Genomic DNA, 25,178 nt, shown 5'->3' on the forward strand with positions numbered 1-25,178 from the left:
AACTCTTTCACAGATAAAAGTTTTTTTCTTATTGTTCAAAACTTCAGAACCGTATTTAAAACTAATGATTGAAATGTCAGCCAACAGATAGCGTTCCTGAAGGCTGAACACAATTTCTTTTTTCATACCAGACACGTGCCTATTAGCGTGTGCCGTTGATGTTTGATCACAGCTGCGCTTTTATTATGCATCGCAAACAGAACCCACGAAAACAAATATCAAGCGCCGAGCACAGACACATGTAAATGAAAAGCTATTTATTTATAGCACACGATACTGCAGTACAACTAATATTCCTTGTTAAACAAATTAGTAATATAGTTTTAAACACGATCTGTAATACAAACACATTATGAACCATTAAATGTCAGATGAATGTGAGGATAAATTCCAGGATAAATAATATTTATAAGTAGAATCTTTTAGGATAAGATGTGGACAATTAAAATGATCTAATATTTACACTGCATCTTTAATATGTTTATAATCCAGAATCTGATGAAAGCACCCTATGGTGCTTTGTGGTTGGCAGTTATTAATGTATAATTAATAGTAGATTAAGCAGGTAGCTTGAAGAGGGAGTTATAGTTGTTACAGCAGTCTTTAAAACCAATCTGCACAATCTTCCCTGCAAAATCGTCTTGTGCAGTTTTACACGTTCAAACACCGGCTCATTGAAAACAAAAAGATGTAAATGGTTTGGGAACTGGGGAAATTGTGTGAAACATTCAAAGAGAGAACAAAAGGGTTTACTTCGCCGGGGAAAATAAATATATTGTTAAAGAGGAGCTAACTTCTCCCTGCTGTCATGTTCAGTAACTGGGTTTTTTCCAACAGTTTTCCAACTTCTGTAAAGTCTTTTAAGCACAGGAAGCGGAACTTATCTGAAACCGTGAACGTTTCTGTGGAAAGGGCAATACTCGGCGGTGCGATGAATAAAGAGCCCGTCATTATGTATTCACTGAGAGTTACAGATTAGGAAGTCAGCTGTAAATTAGCCTGGAGGCCTGCGAGCAGAGAGCCTTGTTATTCTATCTATAAAATAAAAGTCAGGTTAGCCTTTTCAGGGACAACACGGAGAGCAGGCCTCAGTCAGTCCTTCATTATCATTAACTGCTGTATTGCGCTGTGTGTTTCATATGCCATTTCAGACGCAATAAAAACCATCCCTCTGTGCGATGCTATTTGGCGTCATTGTGCGGTTTTTTTTTTAAGAACATGAGAACATAAGAAAGTGTCCAAATGAGAGGAGCCCATTCGCCCCATCGTGCTCGTTTGGTGTCCATTAATAACTAAGTGATCAAGGATCCTATCCAGTCTGTTTTTGAATGTTCCCAAATTGTCTCTTCAGCCACATCGCTGGGGAGTTTGTTCAGATTGTGACGCCTCTCTGTGTGAAGAAGTGTCTCCTGTTTTCTGTCTTGAATGCCTTGAAGCCCAATTTCCATTTGTGTCCCCGGGTGCGTGTGTCCCTGCTGATCTGGAAAAGCTCCTCTGGTTTGAGGTGGTCGATGCCTTTCATGATTTTGAAGACTTGAATCAAGTCCCCTCGTAGTCTCCTCTGTTCCAGGGTGAAAAGGTTCAGTTCCTCAGTCTCTCAGTAGGACATTCCCTTCAGACCTGGAATAAGTCTGGTTGCTCTCCTCTGAACTGCCTCTAGAGCAGCGATATCTTTCTTGAAGTGTGGAGCCCAGAACTGTCCACAGTATCCAGATGAGCTCTAACTAGTGCATTGTACAGTCTGAACATCACTGCCCTTGTTCTCAATTCTACACTTTTGACAATATACCCTAACATTGTGTTTGACTTTATTGCTTCAGCTCTCTGCTGGACAGCTGAGCTCAACCCTGAGCCTCCAATACGTCGCATGGACTGAAGAACTAACAAATACAGTAAATTCAAAAAGGTGTCTTGGGTGCATGGAAACTTTTTACCTAAGAAAGATTGAATTACCTTTTGCCGACTGATGCGGGACAGTGCCCAGTTTAGATGCCAAACATATTCTATTCACATATCTCCAATATCTCCAATTTCTTGTCTAGCTCGTGCTGTTCAAACCGGTGATCCAGACCACCTCCCCTCAGAGAACCCAAATAAACGCATGAACGGGACTCAGTGTAGCCAATTCCAAGTATCACCTGTTTTAGAGAGGCCAGGCCTGTGAAGCTTGCAGGTAAAAAAATTCCTGCAGGTGTAGCCAAGCACATTGATCTAATTGGAAGTTGAGATGGAAACCGAGTCGGGTCGATCCTGCCTTCAGTGCATCATCTCACACAACGAAAACCTTTCAGAATATCATTTTAATTCCCAACGTAATTGGCTGAGATACAACCCACGTGAAATGGACAAATTATCAGACAGTTTTATCTGCTAGACGTAATATGCTGTCTTGGAATTAAGTTAACGGTTATTTTTAATATGCTTTACTTATTCATCCATTTGCCATTTTAATAGAAGCCACTGTCCTATTTGGGACAGTTTTGTTTTTCCAATGGTTTAATAAGCAGGAGGGCTCAGTATTCATTTGTTTAATATATTTATTGCAGTCATATGGAATTCTTGGAAACATAATCTGCATTATTGCATTCACAAGCAGACTTGTTGTTGTTGTTGTCAGAAGCCAAATTAAAGCACTTAAAGAGAGAATTTAGCATTTTGTAAATTGGAAAAAAAAAATCATTATAATGTGCATGTACCCCCCCACCACCACCATTTCAATCAATGTCTGCTGTCTGATAAGTGTACTAGACAATTAACTAGGATTCTCTCTTATACATTTGCATTTTCTCTTCAAGAAGGGGCAACAGTACATCACTGAAGACTCTGCCCACAGCCCTGCAGGCAGAAAATGTACAATTCAGATACACATTTCAGATTCAGATACATGTGTTAGTGAATGTTGGGTTCACAGTTAGTGTTTAGGGTTGTGCTCTCTCAATAAACTGCAACAGCTTTCCACAACAGCCGGCCAAATCTTCAGTATTATCTGCTTTATCCTCACCACAAAATCTCAGACATGGCCAAGCTGCATTTTGTTTATGGTCAAGGCGATATCCAATGGCTGTAGAAAACCGGCATCCATTTGCAAGATCTTACAGATAAACTGAGAACTTACTTCATTTAGAACTTAGATACAATGATTAAATGTCGTTAATGCTTTAGGAGCTTCACTGCTCCCGCTAAGCAGATAATTCTCATTTCCCTCATGCAACACATGCGAGTTACAGCCTCACACACTTGTTCCCAGGATTTCTCCCCGTACCGGCACCTACAAACTGGAAGGTTACAAAACACCAGAAAGTCGTGAAGTGAAAACAGGTCTGACAGGGCTTCCAGGAGGATGTGAGCTGCAATAGGCTGATGTCTTAAACAGTGGGAAGCTGCTCTGCTACCTGCCTGACATAGCTGTCAAATGGGGAAAATTGCCAAGAACTTCAGTGCTAATAGATACAGTAAAGTGAACTGCCAAGCTGCTGAGCCGCTGGGAAAGTTTTAATTAACTGCGTTGTGTTCTATTTTTAAATACGGGGGTGTTATAATACCTGACCGCTGCTCCGCATTACAATCGCATTCCTGTGACATCACACGCCTGTGCCAATTCCAAGAAGGAGTGTCTCAAAACAGGCAGTTTCAAACGTGCGGGACATTATCACACCTACAAACATCCACATATATCAATTTATGGATTCACAAATTCCGTTCAAACAGTTAATTGGAACAGAGGATGGAAAAGGGGCAACAGGAGGAGCATTTCCAACCTGTAAAGTGAGGCCTCGGGCAAGGCTCGAAAAGGGTGTGTTTACAGTCTTTATGGGAGGGACACACGCGGTCCAGATGGCCCACATGTGCACACACAGGATGCAGATGATGTGGGAGACACCAGAGATTGCTATGCATGATACTTGGAGTAGGCTGTGGCCTACTCACACCATCATGTGAACTCCACTACTCTCTTTATAACATCACTGAGACTGTTCATCCATCCATCCATCCATCCATCTTCGAAACCGCTCGTCCTGGTGAGGGTCGCAGGGATCACTGAAACTTTAACATTTTTATTTGATTTTGATTTAAAAGAATTTAAGTACAGTAATGCAATTGTGAGCTGCTGTGGTACATAACTCGAATGAATCACGCTATCATGCAGACTAACACATCACATAAACAAAACATTGTGTTTAACTGCAGAAGAAACGGCATCAGTGAGAATATTTTAATGTTTAAAACCAACTAAAAGTGGTGACAGACTGGGGGCCGGAATTCTTTACAGTCCCTATGAAATGACTTCACTGAAAACCTGTGGTCAGTTTATCTCAGAAAGGCAGAGATTAAAGCCTAAAATGAGGCCGTCCACATGACAGCCACGGTCTGGCTGGTGCCTGCATGAGCCGACAGCAGACGGCGGTGTGTCATTGCTCGGAGGACGGAGGCTGAAAGGAGATGTGACAAGATATCCCTGATGTGAAGTGGAACTAATACCCGCATATAAGAGGGGACTTTGGCATCTCCTCCACTGAGTATGTCGGCCTGGCAGGTGACAGCCCGTCTTGGCCGCTCCTGCGCCGGTTGCGGTCCAGCCTAGGGCGTGATATTTTCCAACTGTTATCGGCGAGTCAGAGAGTGTGGGGGGGGGCACGATCATGAGACACCGCCATCCATCATGGGAGATGCGGGATCCAGGTTGTGCCGGCCTGGGGGTGTTCAGGCCTCCATCGAGACATCTTGATAAATAATAGCAAGTGTATTATCTTTTACAGAACTCGCACTTAAACACCCAGCAAATGTCCTTCTGATGAAATCCAGAAGGTGCAGAACCCGTCCAAGGGCCTGGTTTCAGACTGATACACAAAACACAAAGATAGGCAAAGCCAAGTGGGGTGGAAGTGAGCTGTGGCATATTTAAAATGCACTGGTAAAACGTTCATAATTTTTACAAAAACATATGTAAGAAATATAGTATTCTGTTCTAATGTTTTCCTTTCTAATGCTGCCTTAAGTGTAATTCACACACAAACTGTTGCAGCCTTTTCTTTGGCGATTTGTTGTCGGCAAGGTCTGTATGAAAGGGTCTAAGCCGGCATATCAACACCAGGAATTTTCAAAATTTCAAAATCCTATCCAGTCTGTTTTTGAATGTTCCCTAATTGTCTCTTCAGCCACATCGCTGGGGAGTTTGTTCAGATTGTGATGCCTCTCTGTGTGAAGAAGTGTCTCCTGTTTTCTGTCTTGAATGCCTTGAAGCCCAATTTCCATTTGTGTCCCCGGGTGCGTGTGTCCCTGCTGATCTGGAAAAGCTCCTCTGGTTAGATGTGGTCGATGCCTTTAATGATTTTGAAGACTTGGATCAAGTCCCCACGTAGTCTCCTCTGTTCCAGGGTGAAAAGGTTCAGTTCCTCAGTCTCTCAGTAGGACTTTCCCTTCAGACCTGGAATAAGTCTGGTTGCTCTCCTCTGAACTGCCTCTAGAGCAGCGATATCTTTCTTGAAGTGTGGAGCCCAGAACTGTCCACAGTATCCAGATGAGCTCTAACTAGTGCATTGTACAGTCTGAACATCACTGCCCTTGTTCTCAATTCTACACTTGACAATATACCCTAGCATTGTGTTTGTTTTTTATTGCTTCCCCACATTGTTTGGATGGAGAAAGTGAGGAGTCCACATAGACTCCTCGGTCTTTCTCATGTGTTACTTCATCTAGTTCTGTTCCTCCCATAGTTTAATTATAGTGGACATTTCTGTTACCTGCATGTATTACCTTGCACTTGTCTACATTGAATTTCATTTGCCAGGTGTCGGCCCACAACTGAATATTATCATATCATATGCTTTCACGTGATCTACAGCTGCAGTTGCATGTTCACAAAATTCTAATAAATTAGTAAGACATGATCTGCCTCATCTAAACCTATGTTGACTATCTCCAAGAATATGGTTTTCATTAAGATGTTCCTCTATTTTCTGTCTAACAATTTTTCCTACATTTTACAACTAATGCAGGTGAGGCTGACTGGTCTGTAATTTCCTGGCTCAGTTTTGTCCCCTTTCTTGTGGACTGGTGTGACATTTGCCGTCTTCCAGTCAGTTGGCACATCCCCTGTTCTAATTGTCATTTGGAATATTTGACTTAGCGGCCTATAAATAATTTCCCTCATTTCTTTAAGTACTGTTGGAAATATCCCATCTGGCCCAGGTGATCTGTTTGTTTTTAATTCTGCTAGTCCCTTTAGTACCTCCTCCTCATTTATCCTGATCTCTCCTAGGGTTTGACTGGACTGATTGTTAAACTGTGGCATGTTATCTGTGTTTTCTTTTGTAAAAAATACTCATTTAGAACATTTGCCACATCTTGTTCGTTTTCCAAGATACCTCAATTTTTGCCCTTTATTGTCCTCTTGTTGCTGTAATATTGAAAAAAGCTATTTGCATTGGTTTTAGCTCCAAGAGCTGTTTCTTTCTATTTCCCTCATTGCTTTCCTGATCCCTTTCTTAAGATCTCTTTGCAGCTCAACATATTCTATGTATTTTGTTTAGTCTCCGTCCCTTTTGTATGCACTATACAACATTTTCTTTCTCTTGATATTTTTTTGCATACTTCTATTAAACCATTTTGGCCAATGTTTTTTGGTCCTCAATTTGCTAAGTTTTGGTACACATTTCCTGTGAGCCTCAATTAGTATATTCTTAAAATATAACCATCCATTTTCAACTGAATCTGTATCCAATGTGCTCCAGTCTAACTCTTCTAAGTGCCGCCTCATACTTTCAAGGTTTGCTTTTCTAAAACTGTAGACCATTGTTTTAGACTTGGACCTTGTTTTTTGAAAGAATGCCTCAAAGCTAACCATGTTGTGATCACGATTTGCCATTGGTTCTCTAACTAGTGTCCCTCTGACTCTATCTTGGCCATTTGAAAAGATCAAGTCAATACATGCTCTCTCTCTGGTTGGTTCCCTGACAAATTGAGTTAGAAAGCAGTCATTTACCATCTCAACCATCTCTATTTCTGCTTCTGTAGTCCCAACTGGGCTTTCCCAGTCTATGTTTGGGAAATTGAAATCCCCCATTATAACAGCCACATCCTTGCTACATGCAGTCTTGATTACACTGTACAATGCAACATCTTTCTGAATATCTGAGCTGGGTGGTCTTTAACACACTCCTACCACTAATCCTCCAGATCTTTCATTCAAAAGTTTGACCCACAAAGATTCTGTTTCATTGCTGGGATCTAATTTGAGTTCTTCTGCCTCAATGTACATTTTTCACATATAATGCTACCCCACTACCTCTTAAATTTTGCCTGTCTCTCCTAAACTGTGTGTATCCTTTCAACTTGTATTCATCCCCATCATTTTCTGTAAGCCATGTTTCTGTCACTCCTACAACATCTTAGTCACATGCCAGCACTGTGGCTTCCAGGTCTAACATCTTGTTCCTTATACTCCTGGCATTGAGGTACAAACATTTCAGGACTTTCCTACTAATAGTTTGCCTTTGATTTCTTTCCTTAGTGGAACATCTCCCATTGTCAGAGCTCCCTGCCCCCCTGGTCCCTAGTTTAAAAGATTCTCAATTACTCGGCACATATGCTCTTCCAATGCATTAGCCCCCCTTCTGTTTAGATGTAGACCGTCCGGTTTGTACAGGTCCCAACTATCCCAGAAGAAAGACCAATGCTCCATAAACCTAAACCCCTCTTCCCTACACCAAGATTTCAACCACGTGTTAAACTTTCTAATCTCAGCCTGTCTCCCTGGCCTGGCATGTGGTACCGGAAATATTTCAGAGAAAACTACCATTGAGGTTCTGCTCTTTAGTTTCTTTCCTAAGTCTTTAAATTTGTCTTGCAGAACCTCTGTCCTACCTTTTCCTATGTCACTGGTTCCAATGTGGACCATGACTAGTGGTTCCCCGCGGCTTTGGCCAGTAGCCCGTCTACTAGTTTAGGGAGATCTGCAACCTGAGCACCAGGCAGGAAAGATACCATGCGGGTCTCCTTATCACTAGAACACACTGTGTGATCTACACCTCTAAGAATTGAGTCTCCTACTATAACTACCTCCCTGTTCTGGGGGGGAGTGGGCACCATGGTGCTCTGGTGCTCAACTGCCCTCCTGTCACCCTCTGAGCTGTCACTGTCCAACTCGGTGTCCAGCAGTTGGACCCTGTTGGGTATTTCTAGCTCTTGGGGTGTCTCTAGGGGTTGTGCACGCCCTTTTCTGAGATTACGACCTACTGTAACCCAGAAGTTCTCTACGCTGTCCTGCTTTAACATCTCAACTCTCCTAGGTTTTGGCGTGCACACCATCTCTCTCATGGGCTGAGTGACTAACTATTCTATATCACTAATATGGCGCAGATCAACAAGCTGAGCCTCAAGATCACAGACCTTAATCTCTAGGATTTCAACCTGCTGACAATGTTCACAAATGAAACCTTCTTGGATGAGTTCATCCAGGAAGGCAATCATTCTGCAGACCTGACACTGTAGTGGCCACATGCTTCTAAATGTTACAGTTTTGTAGTCTCTTGGTTCCTGTTCCCTAGTCAGCTACATAAACTTTGTCACCGAGAAACAGAGCAGCTCTTTCTCAACAGTTGCTTTAAGTAGCTTTTGTCTACCTGCCACTAATTCACACCTAACTGGCCCCACCTGGCTCCTCCTGCAACAGAATTACTGCTAGTCCTAGACAAAAACTCCTTTCTACGACCTACAGTGGGGGGAAAAAAGTATTTGATCCCCTGCTGATTTTGTACATTTGCCCACTGACAAAGAAATTATCAGTCTATAATTTTAATGGTAGGTGTACTTTAACAGTGAGAGATAGAATAACAGCAAAAAAGTCCAGAAAAATGCATTTCAAAAAAGTTATACATTGATTTGCATGTTAATGAGGGAAATAAGTATTTGACCCCTTCGACTTAGTACTTGGTGGCAAAACCCTTGCTGGCAATCACAGAGGTCAGATGTTTCTTGTAGTTGGCCACCAGGTTTGCACACATCTCAGGAGGGATTTTGTCCCACTCCTCTTTGCAGATCCTCTCCAAGTCATTAAGGTTTCGAGGCTGACGTTTGGCAACTGGAACCTTCAGCTCCCTCCACAGATTTTCTATGAGATTAAGGTCTGGAGACTGGCTAGGCCACTCCAGGACCTTAATGTGCTTCTTCTTGAGCCACTCCTTTGTTGCCTTGGCTGTGTGTTTTGGGTCATTGTCATGCTGGATTACCCATCCATGACCCATTTTCAATGCCCTGGCTGAGGGAAGGAGGTATATATATATACATAGTGCCTTGTGAAAGTATTCACCCCCCTTGACATTTTTCCTATTTTGCTGCCTTACAACCTGGAATTAAAATAGATTTTTTGGGCGTTTGTATCATTTGATTTACACAATATGTCTACCACTTTGAAGATGCAAAATATTTTTTATTGTGAAACAAACAAGAAATAAGACAAAAACACAGAAAACTTGAGCATGCATAACTATTCACCCCACCAAAGTCAATAATTTGTAGAGCCACCTTTTGCAGCAATTACAGCTACAAGTCTCTTGGGGTACATCTCTATAAGCTTGGCACATCTAGCCACTGGGATTTTTGCCCATTCTTCAAGGCACAACTGCTCCAGCTCCTTTAAGTTGGATGGGTTCCACTGGTGTACAGCAGTCTTTAAGTCATACCACAGATTCTCAACTGGATTGAGGTCTGTGCTTTGACTAGGCCATTCCAAGACATTTATACGTTTCCCCTTAAACCACTCGAGTGTTGCTTTACCAGTATGCTTAGGGTCATTGTCTTGCTGGAAGGTGAACCTCCATCCCAGTCTCAAATCTCTGGAAGACTGAAACAGGTTTCCCTCAAGAATATCCCTGTATTTAGCGCCATCCATCATTCCTTCAATTCTCACCAGTTTTCCAGGCTGTGGCATATTCTTTCAATTTTTTAATAATGGTTTTAATGGTGCTCCGTGGGATGTTAAAAGTTTCGGATATTTTTTTATAACCCAACCCTGATCTGTACCTCTCCACAACTTTGTCCCTGACCTGTTTGGAGAGCTCATGGGCTTCATGGTGCCGCTTGCTTGGTGGTGCCCCTTGCTTGGTGGTGCCCCTTGCTCAGTGGTGTTGCAGACTCTGGGGCCTTTCAGAACAGGTGTATATATACTGAGACCATGTGACAGATCATGTGACACAATTATTTAACTCATTATGTGACTTCTGAAGGTAACTGGTTGCACCAGATCTAATTTAGGGGCTTCATAGCAAAGGGGTGAATACATATGTACGCACCACTTTTCTGTTTATTTTTTAAAACAAGTTTTTTTTTTTTTTCATTTCACTTCACAAATTTGGACTATTTTGTGTATGTCCATTACATGAAATCCAAATAAAAATTGTAATACTACAAAATAGGGAAAACGACAAGGGGGTAAATACTTTTGCAAGGTATATATATATAGGTCTCTCTCTAGCAGACAAGCCAACAAGAAAAGGACTCCGACCTCTACTCCTGTCAACGAGGAGTCCACAAACAGAGGTTCAAAACTGGCATCGTCTTCCATCCTGTTCCTGAACGCGTCCCAGGTTCCGGAAGGTCCGTATCGATTTCAAGCCTCTTTCGCACCCGATGCCCCTCTCTCAGCCTGTCTCATGCCCTCTACCCACACCTGTTCACACACAGAGTAGTGATAAGCTTTCCTGCCACGCATCTCTAATCAAGACGGCTCGTGCTCGAGTTTGGAAAGTTATACAGTGGTAGTTTATTCTTGGATTTCATTACTTTCCTTGACAACCTAAAAAAATGATCTTACTTAATTACACCTGTATGAAGCAATCATCAGATAACTGATGGCAGGTCACACCGACATTCCACAACCCGGTAAGTCAAAGCTCTCTCATTAGACATACTTAATTTCCTCGGCTGGTTTAAGTCGCAAAGTTTGCCTGGGAAATCTGTGACAAGCAGTTTCCCCAGTGAGTTACAGCCGAGCAGTAAAACAGGCCACAGAGGTGCCAGGAGGGACCCTCGTGTTTCTGTTGTGCAGCCCAGATCGGACGTGCGTAATAATGTGCCGGAGCGCCAACATGTTGGAACGCGTCCGCGATTAAGTTATGGGGAAACGATAAGCTCTGACACTCTTTACACACGGCCATCTGAGGCGACTAATAAGCGAGCGCAGCCTCTTGGTTTCTGAAGAACCATGCCAGTGGACAAATGGACCCTCACACAGAGCTGCAGACACAGATTCGATCCCTGTACGTCACTCTCCCTGGAACACAATGTGCGATTCCTTTCCATGTCTCCTGTTGTGCCATTTTTGTTTTCTTTACCAAGATGAAAGAATTAATTACTGTTTTACAAACATATGAGATGCTTTGACAGAGAATCCAACTGATGTAGATGTATTTGCAGGTGTAAACCAAAACAAGCCAGCCAGGTAGCGATCATTTACAGTCATCAATGAATTGAAGACTACAGTTCTCTTTATGAAGCTCGGATTTGTTAGAAAACAAGCTATAACACACTGACAATAACAGCTGGCGTTTCATCCTGGCATGTGGGCGTGGGCGTGAGGCCGTGATTTTCTCTCCCGTGATGTCATTGGCAGCTGTTGACAGGTGCCTAACTGTGCATTTGCTTTTGCAGTTCCAATAAAATGTTGCTTTCTGTGTTGGAATTCAAAGTTAATGGTTCAGACACGCTTTCCAGCATGTTTTCAAGATTAGCTCGACAAACGGCATGATGCTTTTTAATGAGGCAGAGCAGGGCAAAAAAACAACACTTCTGGCACAATACCTTAAAGTGACAGAGCTGTCTTCCTCTCCGAAGAGTGCATTGTGACACGTGGATATAAAACAGCTGAACCAAATCAGGGTAAATTGGACAGAGGCCACAGAGTTACAGGCCAATTTTTAGCCCAAAGCACAAGTAGTACCTTTATAAAAGTAGTTTTAAATGCTACAGGTAGAAGCTGAGTCTTGAGTACAATTTAGTTACAATTTACATTTTCATGACAAGCTGACTATGAAGGGAGAACACCGTTCTCTGGCAACAAAGATTTGGGAGTGAGCAGAGAATTGGCAATTACAATCCAACAGTATTAAAAGGTCTGAATGTTTTAATGGATCGATCAGGAAAAATATCTGTGAAAAACATAACTTTATAGGCCTTGTGAAAGGGGAACTAGCAATATTTAATGTAGACTCATCACTTTCTCCATCCAAACAATGTGGGGAAGCAATAAAAAAGGCAAACACAATGTTAGGGTATATTGTCAAAAGTGCAGAATTGAGAACAAGGGCAGTGATGTTCAGACTGTACAATGCACTAGTTAGAGCTCATCTGGATACTGTGGACAGTTCTGGGCTCCACACTTCAAGAAAGATATCGCTGCTCTAGAGGCAGTTCAGAGGAGAGCAACCAGACTTATTCCAGGTCTGAAGGGAAAGTCCTACTGAGAGACTGAGGAACTGAACCTTTTCACCCTGGAACAGAGGAGACTACGTGGGGACTTGATTCAAGTCTTCAAAATCATGAAAGGCATCGAACACATCAAACCAGAGGAGCTTTTCCAGATCAGCAGGGACACACGCACCCGGGGACACAAATGGAAATTGGGCTTCAAGGCATTCAAGACAGAAAACAGGAGACACTTCTTCACACAGAGAGGCGTCACAATCTGAACAAACTCCCCAGCGATGTGGCTGAAGAGACAATTTGGGATCATTCAAAAACAGACTGGATAGGATCCTTGGATCACTTAGTTATTAATGGACACCAAACGAGCATGATGGGGCGAATGGCCTCCTCTCGATTGGACACTTTCTTCTTATGTTCTTAAAAGGATAAAAAAAAGTCAAAAACGACAGGAGACAAATAGAGACAACAGGTGCTAATCAAACTGTTTTCCTATACATCAACAACAACAAATGCAGCAAATTGTAAAAATGAGCCATCACAAATTAATTGCAGAGGATTAGAAAAACATAGAGAATCTTTTTTACAAAGGTTTTTGCCAGGAAATAAACTAAACTTGTGCCTGAGGTAAAAAAAAGGACCCTGATCCTCCTTCGGTGATCTCAACACTTCGGAGGCCAGAGTGTTTGAACACAAATTCAAAGTATCTGCAGCCCTGATGGTATTTTAACTTCTGAGAGAAATGAGGGCAGTTCTTTGCCTGAATCATCAACCCACAGTCAACAAAAATATCAATAACTTCACCTCCCACACTGGAAAGACTGCAGGAGTGGGTGACCTGCCCCCAGGCCTCCACGCACGTCTTTATTTGAAGAGCCATGGGGATCCAGCATTCCGGAGATGAATTAAAGGGGTCATTCGTGAATGATTATGGGATTTACAGCCAGCAACCCCAATCAAGATTAAAAGAAGGGCCTCCTCTTTTTTGTAGAGTGACATTTAAAAAAAAAATCTGATCTTGTTCAGAGTAATGAAAAAAAGAAATGTAGCCGTGACATTTACCAGTAAAGTAAACAAAGCATGCAAATTAAAAGGAAAAAAAGTCTGATCAGCAGATAGAAGCACAGCTTGAATAAAATTTGGATGAAAATTATCGACTGCGGAGAACCAGGGATTCTCAGGGAACACAGCTGTCAATATTGCCGTCCGGCTGGATGGAAAGTGACATTTTGCATTCTTAATGTCACAACCAAAACAATGAGAGGCTTGCAGGGGTTTTAATTAATTTGTACAATAACCTGGGCGTTACATGTTTTTAAGCAGCTTTCCTCCAAAAGCTACCATAGTTTAAGAAACAAGGGACGAGTTTAAGGTTGAGATTATCGTTCATGATTTAATTTCCAAATACCAAGCAGAGATTAGCCTGAACAGCGAATATGAGTTGACCTTTAGGGACGGATGTCAACACAGACTACAGACACATCAGTGAAATGTCATCAATTCAGAAATTCTGATACATTCCAGCATCATGTTTCCAACATGTTAATCAGCAGAGGACAGATCAAATGAAAGCGCCCTACTTATGACAGCACAAGTCAACTTCAAACATTAAGTTACAGTTACTTTGCATTTCGAATAATAATGTATTTCCTTAAAAAATATAGAAGGGAGAAAGCACTGTGCAGAAGTGACCTGTTAAGTGAAACTTTGCAACAGAAACTTACAACTGTGTTTATTTCATTATTTGTATATCAGTTTGTTGTGTTCTTGCTTTTAAAAGATGGTTAATGAGAAATTACTCAAGCATGAAACCATCAGCGTGGGATATTAATCTAAAAATATGTTTTGGTTGTTAATTATTTTAAAAATACTATTAGAAACATAAGAAAGTGTCCAATCGAGAGGAGCCCATTCACCTCATCGTGCTCGTTTGGTGTCCATTACTAACTAAGTGATCAAGGATCCTATCCAGTCTGTTTGTGAATGTTCCCAAATTGTCTCTTCAGCCACATCGCTGGGGAGTTTGTTCAGATTGTGACGCCTCTCTGTGTGAAGAAGTGTCTCTTGTTTTGTATTGAGTGGACTTCAGTTTTTAGGGTTGAAGGTAAGACCATGCCACTCTGTTTTGTTATTGTAAAACTATAAAAGTCCTGCTATGATCGTCTGAGGGGATATCTTTCAGGGGACCAGACCAACAGGAAAGAAATCTAGGGGCAACACAGCTGGATGATCACAAATCCCTTCAGCTCTTTTATCCAGAGACTTTCAGTGGTGAATGCAGAACACAGAATAACTGGACAGAAAAATTAAGAATCTGTTTTTTTTTACAGCTCTGGAAAAAATTAAGAGACTAGTTAACACTGATTTCTGAACTTGGAGTGGTCTCAGTTTTTTCCAGAGCTGTACAATAATCACAATCTCACAAGCTTTGAAGGGAAGTATAGAGATGTAGAGAGGAAAACAGGAAGTGTGCACGTCCGGGAGGCATCGTAGGAGAGCAGTGGTCAATGAAATGAACTACTCCTTCCCAAGGTCACAGGGTCAGTCCAGGAGTGACACCCCAGGTCCGCACAGTGAAGTGAGCCACGCATGGGAGACCCGCTCCTACAGTGCTCCTCACACAACCCACAAACAGCTGTGGAGCAGCAGGGCCCAGTGGGAGCCGTTTGCTTCGCTGGCCTGTCAAGACTCATCCTTAACGCTGTGTGGATCTTGGGTAGCTTCACCACGGCAAAGCTGCAGAGCCAGAGGACATCAGACGCAGCGGAAAGGGTTAAAGGCAGAGAAGTCCTTGTTGGCTCCAGTCCTAGAGCAGGAGGTTCTCCCAAAGCTGCAGCTACGCCTGGGAACGGATGCATTAAAGGGACCGGCATCCCTCCTGGTGAACGGGCTCATCTGACAAACAGACTTGACACTTAATCTGCGGACGGCTCTGGTGCAAATTCAAAGATTATTTATTTATAAGAACATAACAGTCAATAAACTGAAGCCATTAATGTAACTTGGCAGCACAAGCCTGGCAGGGAAAGTGTGAAGTTTACATGTAGATAAATCTGTGTATTTGCAACGTTGAATAAAAACACATAAATATAATACAATGCTTCTTATTATTGACAATTTCTAATATTGTCAAGGCTTATCTGTTGTAATCAATCAATACTATTAGTCAATAGGTATTTGTTTGTGCAGAAAGTTGTGACTCCCTTATGATTCTCAACAAATGTTTACTGTATGATTTAGCACACGTCTCTCTACTACACAACGGACGTCTCATGTCCAAGCTTGAAATGTTCAATCCCTCCCTGCCCTCCTTCAAAACACTGCTATCCATCAATCACCGATCATCTTCCGAAAAAGGTACACGAAAAACATTTCCATAGTGACAGAATCAAAGATGTGCTCGGCATCTCGAGCGGTCTAATGAACGAGAGGCTCGCCGCACAACCCTCTCTGCTCTCGGCACGCTGCTGATGGTTGATGGTGCTGGCGCTTTCGGGTTTGCTATAACCTTGAACACCACCAGCTCCTTCACAAATAAGAAAACAAAAGGCGATGACAACTACACAAAACATCCACTTGGCGGGATGAAAGGACCCTCATCATCCGAAGTCCCACTGAACTATTGACAATGCATAACTGCCGAATTGCTACACATTTGTGTTTGAAGAAGCACTTCACGGCTGTGTTGTGCCCTCTTTGTTAAATCTAATTCACTGACAAGAACACAAACAATATGTAGTTATATATTTCCATACGTTTTATTTAGGAAAATTACAGATGATGCTGTAGAAAACGACAAGAAAATTGCTGGACGCTGACTCCCTTTAAATCAGGATGGTAAAAAAACGTTTGTAGAGTTGTGAAATAAGTCTGCTCCAGTCTTCTCAGTGTGATTGTTTGTTGTGTGTATTGTGTGTGTGCTACCTGTCACAGCGTGCGACACTCATGACTTGTGACGAACTCCACACGGAACAATACTCTAGATATGAAATACTGTCAATGTTATGACACACTGAATGGTGCAGAGTGGGAAGTGAACACAATAGTATTTTTTCCTTTCTCACTTTTGAAACGCATTTAAAAAGCACTGACGGAGAAACACTGAGGCTGAATAAGAGAAGTGCAGAGAGTAGAAACAAATGAACACATTCCATCGTGTCCGTTTCAGTTTCAATGCGGAGGAAGTCTTCTGCACGCCACCTACTGCCAAGTATTGATAAAAATAACGAACAGCGAGAAGGCCAAGCTCTCGAACAGCGCTTTGGAGTCAAGCCCTATCCGTCATATTTACTCTCTACCTCCATGGCCCAGCTCACACTGTTCTCTATGTTTGCAATTCTTTACGGTCGTCATTTCTTACTTTGAAAGATTGCATTGTCTTATTCCCTAGTAACGCAGGTTGCTGACAAGCTTGTCACGTGATTAATCAAAGCAAAGCTATATGATACAATGCACATTTATATAGTGCCCTCCAAGCAAGCCTTACAAAGCTGTTTAGAAGAACAACAACAAGAATAAACACAAACCACACCAAGGAACTCAACAGATTCAATTCGAAAGTGGTCAAAGTTCAAGAATCAAAACAGCAAACTAAATCCAGAAACCATAAAGAACAGATTGAAGTCTTACTTCCATCATGGATGCACTTGACCATCATCCTACGCTGTCAACTTCTCAGCTTCGTTTTCCTAGCAGACGTTGGGGTCTTTAAATCTCCCTCAACCAATAGAGCAAGAACAAGTGAAATGATGAGTGGCACGAGCATTGAGAAAGCTTGAAAACCCCCCAAGACCCATCTCACCTCAGAAGGGACCGTGAGGAACGCAGAGGAACTACATGGCCTGCAGATTCAGCTAAGAAGGTATGCATTTCCACTTAACAAAAGGGTATCTATGCACCCTAATTGGAGCTGAATGAACTTTAATTGGCATTCAGAATTAAATTCTCTCTGCTGTCGGGCAATGGCGGCCACTAACGCACTAACAAAGCCCAGCTCACAGGTATGAACTGAGTTTCCATTTGGCTTTGGCCCAGCAAAAGATGTTTTATACATGTATTCTTAAGGTTAGTAAGGCAAGGGAAATGTATCACCACAGTCATTAAATGTAAAAGTATTCAAATAAGCCTGAGATAGCCTTACTGAACTCAGTTGTTTTTGCTGCACTTTGTTTCTTGAAAGAGTCCAAACCGCAGTTGTGCTGAACCGTGAGCGTAAAAATAAAATAAAACCTCGGAGCTCCGTTCCAAAGGGTGTGAGTAAAATCAATAGGACTATTTCAAACTTGAATGATAGTGCAGCCATTGTTGTATTTTTAACAAATTTCAGCTCTGAAGCCCGACTATTGTACAGCTGTCGAAGCTGGCAATGCTTTATAGAAGCTATCTTCACTTTTTATGGCCGATATCGACTACAAAGCAGAGAAAGGCAATTTTAAGTAGATAAAGTATATAATTTTGTGGAACTGTCGGATCTCAAACTGGGCAAAGCGCTGAGGCGTCGCATTCAATTCAGTTATTCTGCCTTCAGAGTGGATTCACAAAGCTCACCTGGAAACATCCCAGAATGAGGTTTGATTGTGTTTGAATCTGCATCCCTTACAGTCAAGCTCAACCAGGACTTTTTCACACCAAAGAGGATTGCCTTTCTTACCAGATCATTCCCTTGTAGACTATAACCTAGACCAAATGTGTATCCAGCCCAACTATATATGTACGTAGTAGTCGAAATTGGCTTCTGAAAATCAATTTAACCATGACTGGGTTCACATTTGTAATTCTGGGACTCACAAGGTTTCAGTTTGGTCTGGGCCTTCATGTCTGAAAGACTCTGAATCAAACAGCAAACAACACGCCTGAAACACGCGGAGAACATGACCTGGCAAAGTCATTAACGGCCTCTCGACGAACAAAGTAACTCAAAGAAATGATTACAAACAACTTAGATTAAAAACAGCAAAAGAATAAATAAATGAATGCCATTATTGTATCTGACTGAGTGCGTGTTGTGCAATTAAATCCACTCTCATTTTTAAATAGATTAGAAATGCCAGACTTTATTTTCAGATATTTACGAATACAGTTGGCTGACTTAATTATGAGAACTTTGATCAATTTGTGGGTTTCTGTTTCAGTAATTGGAAATACAAGTCTGCTGGTGCATCATCCAAACAAATCCTTAAATATGTCTCAGTGAGATCTGATTTTGATTAAGAACACAAACAGTGTCTTTCACAAGCACACAATTCGCTCTCGAAGGGGAAAATCAATACAATCTCACACAGACAACAAACCCTTCTGCCATCTTGGAGCAGTTCACAGCTTTATAACTGCGCCACAGGAAAAATATATATTTAATAATACATACTGCATTACTTCGCAGTCGTTATTGTTCTGTCTCGTGTTATACAGGTTTCTAAATGAAGACACTTGGGCTGTGGGTTTCATTCATCTCCTTTCACTGGTTTCTCAGCTGAAACACTTTGACTGAACAGCAGCCCACAGCCGCGCTTCCTTCCCCGCTTCTCCTTCCTTGCGTCAGATGTGATTGATATCCCACTCAATCACTCAGGCTACACTATCAAACAGGCACCGCTGTCCAGGAGAACAACGGATGGAAGGCATAAACATGCATCCCTATAAAGACGACTGTAATGCATTTTTATTATTATCACCATTATTATATATAGCTCTTGTTTCTACTGACAGTTATATTACAAACAGCAGGGTTTGGGTGCAAAGACCTGCTTTCATTTCATACAAACCTGAGAGAGAAAACCTATTGAGCCTAAACTAAACACCGAATCTGGTCCCTCTCCACATGGATGACTAATAAAGACACACGGGCTCCGAGATTAAAGCGCAAAATGTGTGCCTCGCGCAACAAAAAGCAATTCAGCGCCAACAAAAACAGGCTCTCGCTCTCCTCAGCAGCAAGCCTGTGGCCCCTGTTTCATCGAGGAGGGGAGCCAGTCATAGAGGGAGCAGCCGGTTAGGTGTTCCCCGGGTAATTTCCTCCCCCTGGGATCTGGGAAGGTGCCGGGCAGATCGGGACGGTCTCTCAACGCGCTGCCCAGCACAGCATCAATATATGCGTGTGTATATATACTGAGCAATGGAAATGGCACTGCCTACTGAAACAGCACTGATTACCGAGGTGCACAACAGTACTGCAGTCAAGTATTTAAATCATTCTGGAGAGAAGTGCTTTTAACAGAGATTAAAGGCCTGATAGCCAGGTGCTCCATTCTGCAAAAACTGTTCGCCCCCAAAACACAGTACTGGTATGTGGAGAAACACAGGCTGATTCAAAGTGAGAGGTGGCACTGCACAATATCTTCATACCACTACAGTCCTTGGCTTCATCAATTCTCATGAAAGCATTCAGTTCACAGCACGGAAGCTGGCAGTAGTTTGTGCTTCTTGAGAAATAAAAATGTGAGGGAGAATGCCTGGGAGAAACAATAATTAAATCAGATTTGATTAAATAGTTAATCTAATAGTTTAATTAAATAGTATGATGAAAATACTTTTATTTTAGGATTCTCCCCTGTATAATAGCCTGTACTTCCAATGCAGTGACTGCTGCAATTTAAGCAGCGCCATGTCCAAACCTACAGTAGGTGTTTGTCAGATCTAGCAGGTAAAAGCTCACATGAAGGTGAGAGCAGATCTGAGCAAAGAAAGGCAAATGATATACAGCTCTGGAAAAAATTAAGAGGCCACTTCAAGTTCAGAAATCAAAGTTAAGTGGTCTATAATTTTTTCCAGAGCTGTATATAAACATTACACAACATTCAAATCCACCGTGAACACGACAGACCCTGTTAAACGACAACTGCAGCCCACCTGTCCATCGCAAATTGCAATCCCGTTACTCGAGGGTTGCCGTTTGCCAGAGGCTTCTTCCTTCCCCCACGGGAAAACCTGCCACCAAGAACTGAGTTCGTCATTGGTAAAGCTTTGATGCGATCCAGGCCATTGTTAATCAGCCTTCATATGGGAAGTCTATCCCCCCTGAAATATGAATAAATAAAATGACTCCCAAAACAGACACACATTGAATTGGATGGAATTGGAAAACTTCAGGGGAAGCAAAGCTTTGTGTGAGAAGCAGAGCAAAGCCCAGCTCAGTGCATGACCCCTGCAGGAGTCGGAGACCCAGATCAGGCGGATCAAACACCTTCAGAGCTGGCCAGTGCAGATTGAATGCTCAGTGAAGCATTTCTCCTCTCTCACAGAACCTGAACCAACAGCTTGCATGAACCAGGTTAAAAACCGGCGGCATGTACATCTCTGTTTTAACATTCCCTGTGTTCCCCTGCATGTCTGTTATCTGCTTCACTGATACAGCATCTTTCCCACCTAATTTGCAATCACGCGACATCAGTTATCAACAGCGATAAGAAGGAAGCCAGCTTCTATTAATTTGTGCCATTATATGAGTCAATCTGACTTTAATGAATTAGCATGATTTTATCTGTTTTAGGAGGGTTGTTTTTTTTCTGCTATGATGGTGACAAGCTGTCTAGGCAAATTCAAAAAAGAGAAAGGAAGAAACAGTGATGCCTCAAAACAAAAAGAGTCAGCCCTGTGAATGCTCAGAATAGTCAGACATACTCGGATAACTGGAGCAGCTGGTAAAACTAAATATAACTATATATGGTCAGAATATGCTATACTTAAACTACAGTACATTATGCAGGATTACCTGGCCATGTGATTTAGAATAACAGCAATATTAACTGTCCACAAAATGGGCAATTACAGATGACCCACTTCTGTGTCCTTGTGCTTCTTATGTAAGTTGTGTCTCAAACAAAACATCTGAACTCTTCTGCTGCAATGCATGGTTTGTATTTTTAATGACATTTAAATGTATATACTTACAAAATGCTTGTATTACAGATCCAGCAACTTTGTTGGTGCTGAAGCAGTAGCCCAGGTCGAAAGTTTTACTGCGCAGAATTTACATTATCAAGTTAATTCTCAAGGTCACAAACCAGAGCCAGCAAATACACATCTCTTTAAATAATGAACTATTTCTGTTTGATTACCAATCAATATACTGTGGTCCTCTAAGTGCACTAACCATGTAATCTAACTGCGGGACTTTAAGTCTTTTCCAGGCAGGACTGCATGCTTGTATGTTTGTTATTTTCCTTCTATATTCAAGACACTGTAGATTAGTCATATAGTCTCTCTGTTAGATACTTAATTCATTATCCAATACATAATTAAGTCCCCCACCCATACTATTATAATGCTTAAAGTACTTTTACTTGAACTACTCCCGTTGACAGCAGTTTTATTATATTGGCACTGTAGGAGTTATTGTTCTTTAACTTGTAAAGTGTTGCATTAAGTGTTTTGTAAATACATTAAAACTACTACTGCTACTGATAATAATTATATTACAATGCTTGTCTTGCAATGTGAATGATTATGGTTCCGTTTTAGACATTGGATTGAAGAATGGTTGGATTAGAAATGAGATTTTAGACATTGTGTTTTGATTAATGGTTGTTTCAGAAATTGGAGGTTTTAGACATAGTGTTTGGAGGAATTGTTGTGTTATAAATGTGAGATTTTAGCCACGTCTGAGATTGACCCCTTGATGAAAGCAGTGTGTAAACGTGGTGGAAAAACCTTATGTGTCGACCCGTCTCTCCACGGTGTTTTTGCAGATACTTTACCAGATACCTCACCTGAATTGAAACGGGCGCAGGGTCCTGTTTACATCTGGAAACTGAAATAGTCCTGAAGTGGGTTGCATGCGTTTCCTACAATACAATTCAATCGGTCGATGCAGCACAAATATTAAAAACGCAACTGGGAGATGAATAAACAATATACGTGTGTCTTCTGTATGCGTCTCATCCAGGTGCACAGTTCAAACTGAAACACCAAGGTCGCAATATGTGCTTATAAGTTACGCCCCTCACCATACCCTCAACTCAAAATAAATTATAATAAAATGAAAATAATAAGAATAATGAAGAAGTATATGTAATACTGGTGATGGAAATGTTCATAGCATCGTCACACAGAAACACGTACTGCGCCTGCTTGTGCGTCTGTGTGCAACACCAGCACTGTGCATCTTTCTATTTGTGGAAGATGTTGTACATTAATAACAAACTTTACTGAAAATGCAGATGTATTATCAATCAATCAATCAATCAATCAATCAATTAATCTGGAGCTCCCCCGCTCCGTCCACCGGCTTACCTTGGTTACTGTGGCTGGAGTCCGTGAACAGCAGCCTGGGCAGCAGGAACAGGAGGCACAATTTTACTCCAAACCCCATTTCTAAAGCATCCACAGAGCAGCCCAGCAATCCTGCGGCCATCAACAGGGAGGAAAGCCCACGTGTATCTCCTCCAGATGTGTTAAAATCCCTGGGCAACGTTCACACCGAGAGCAAGACCCTCCGCTGCCCCCCGTCCACCCACTCGCTCCAGACACGGTGCTGTAGCAAATCCACAGGACGGGCTGGATCAATGAGCCAGCAGCCCCGCACAGGTGCAACCATTCAAGCCAATCAATCAATCAATCAATCGATACACTAAATGGTAGCCGGCATACATAAAAAGTTGAGTCGCTGCATCTGAAATAAGATCATCTGCAAACAACAGTGATCAAAAAACGCCGCTTCCTAGGGCGCACGGATGGAATAGGGAAAAGAGATGCAATAAAACCTTCTGGCTTGCTCCAACTTCCTCTCAAACACCACGCCAGTACCTGCGGCTGATGCTGTTATTGCTCGGGTCCCTGTCTGAATCCTGGGCAGGTTGATGCTCTTGTTTTTAACGCATGAACACAACTCCCCTGCTCGGTGCGCCTCCTCCCTGTCCCCGATGCCCCGTTTGCGATGGCAGGATGCGCGCACTGGGACGCAGGTGCCAGGGAAGGCTCTGGGCTCCGGACCAGACAGAGGGTCTGCTCTAACCTGCTGTGGTGCACAAAACTGCACAACCTGGGCGCAGGGAGCTACAATCCAGGAGCCGGGGAGGCAGACACCGCGGCGCTGACAGGGAGCCGACTGTACTGGGAGCTCGGCACTAGAGGGTGTTAGCTGACAAGACAACGCAATCTGGGTTTGCAGATTTGCAGAGGAGTGAAGGCAGGTCAGCAGGCTCTGCTCTGGGCTCTTGAAGGCTGGTGGCTTTAGTTCAGGGTGCATGTGAATATCGTTTCCTGTTCAAACTCTTCCCAGGGAGACCCTCCTCTGTGTTCCAGTGGATAGCTGGTGAAATATATACTGTGCGTGCATATGCGGTACTGTTAGACTTTTTAGTAGCATTTGTAAAGACTGGAGGTTTAAAATATGTACAGGGCCTATATACATACATATACAAATATAGAGGAGATGCATACATGGATAGTCACTGCAGAGTATGAACAAAACTGTCATTTTCATTGTATAAACATGTATCCTGCATATGAAGTGTATATGTATAGTGTGATGCATTATTAAGCATCCCACTTTAGTGTTTACCCTGCATGTGATGCCTGTAGTTTGACCCCTATGCAGCACCAGTGTCTCTGTCCTAAAATATAAGCAGGGATCAGCCTGTGCTATGAAAATGCACAATGGAAAGGTACAATAAACCACTTGGTTAGCACAGAGTCTGCAGAAGAATATCCCATCAGAAACATGACAGCTAGTGCGTGTGGATGCCGTCGATCACGTTTTAGAGCCTCAAAGGTCAGGGTCATTCAGAAGAAGAAGTTTCCAGAAGTGAACAAAGGCATATCCTTCCTCTAGACATATCTTGGGGAAATTCCCACAGACTTTATTGTTGTTTGCATCAAAATCCTGATTTCAACAACCTCTTTCCTCTCACAGTTGAAGGGGCTTATTCCCAGGTGTGTCCGAGACTCGGATATCTGATAATTTGGGATATTTTGTTCCTTGACAGTTTAGCTACATACATGAAAAAGCAGTGTCATTTAAAAACAATAAAGGCAGGGGAACCACAATTATTCTGGGCTTAATCAGCCTCCTGGTTCGGATTTTGGAAAGCTGCAGGGTACTCACCATATCCCAATTAAATCAGTCAAATTACCCTCTTGGAGCATCTAAACATTTCCATTTGTGCCAACACATATTTAAACAGGATTTTGAATTTAGAGGTTGAGACATCTTTATCTTTGCAGTCATGGTCCATTACACCTCATCAATATCAGTCTCTGTAAAATGTAGCCTTAAGCTATGCTTTGATTTGTATGTCATTGATTTCAGCAGAACATTTTTTTCCTCCCCATCAGAAACAAAGTAGCTGCACAAACTCAATCACAAATCTCTCCCCCACTCCTTCTGTGCCATTTTTGTGAAATGTAGATACCATTCCAGACTTTAGATTTTTTGAAAGATCCAGTATTGGAAAAAAAACAAACAAACAAACTAAAAAAAGTATTGTTTACAGTAACAGGTAAAAGAAAATATTGTGAAATAACTCCCACTTTATTGATTTTTACTGTGTTTGCTTTATGTTAAATTCTGCTTCATTTTGTCTGTGCTTTTACATAATAAAAAACGGGAAATAATACTAGAAAAAATAGTAAATGATTAATAATCAGCTGTGCATATATTTCCTATAAGTTAAAGCCAAATATTTGTTCAGTGATTGTATTAGCTGTGTTGAGTATTATTATTATTATTATTATTATTATTATTGTTGTTGTTGTTGTTGTTGTTGTTGTTGTTGTTGTTGATCTGATATCTGTATCTACCAATTCATATCAAATGAATGTGTTGA

General features: G+C 41.9%; 1 protein-coding gene across 1 annotated transcript in view; it reads right to left on the minus strand.

Annotated features, from left to right (window-relative positions):
- Nucleotides 1–24,900, minus strand: part of epha6 (eph receptor A6) — a 231,697-nt gene extending 206,797 nt beyond the window's left edge. Inside the window, exon 1 of the mRNA XM_066706008.1 lies at nt 22,645–24,900. Within this exon, the coding sequence (XP_066562105.1) occupies nt 22,645–22,765 (121 nt within the window). The 5' untranslated portion in view covers nt 22,766–24,900. The remainder of the gene's footprint in view (nt 1–22,644) is intronic.
- Between the last annotated feature and the right edge of the window lie 278 nt (nt 24,901–25,178).

This window comes from Amia ocellicauda, chromosome 6 (genome assembly GCF_036373705.1).
Source record: "Amia ocellicauda isolate fAmiCal2 chromosome 6, fAmiCal2.hap1, whole genome shotgun sequence".
Classification (NCBI taxonomy): Eukaryota; Metazoa; Chordata; class Actinopteri; order Amiiformes; family Amiidae; genus Amia; species Amia ocellicauda.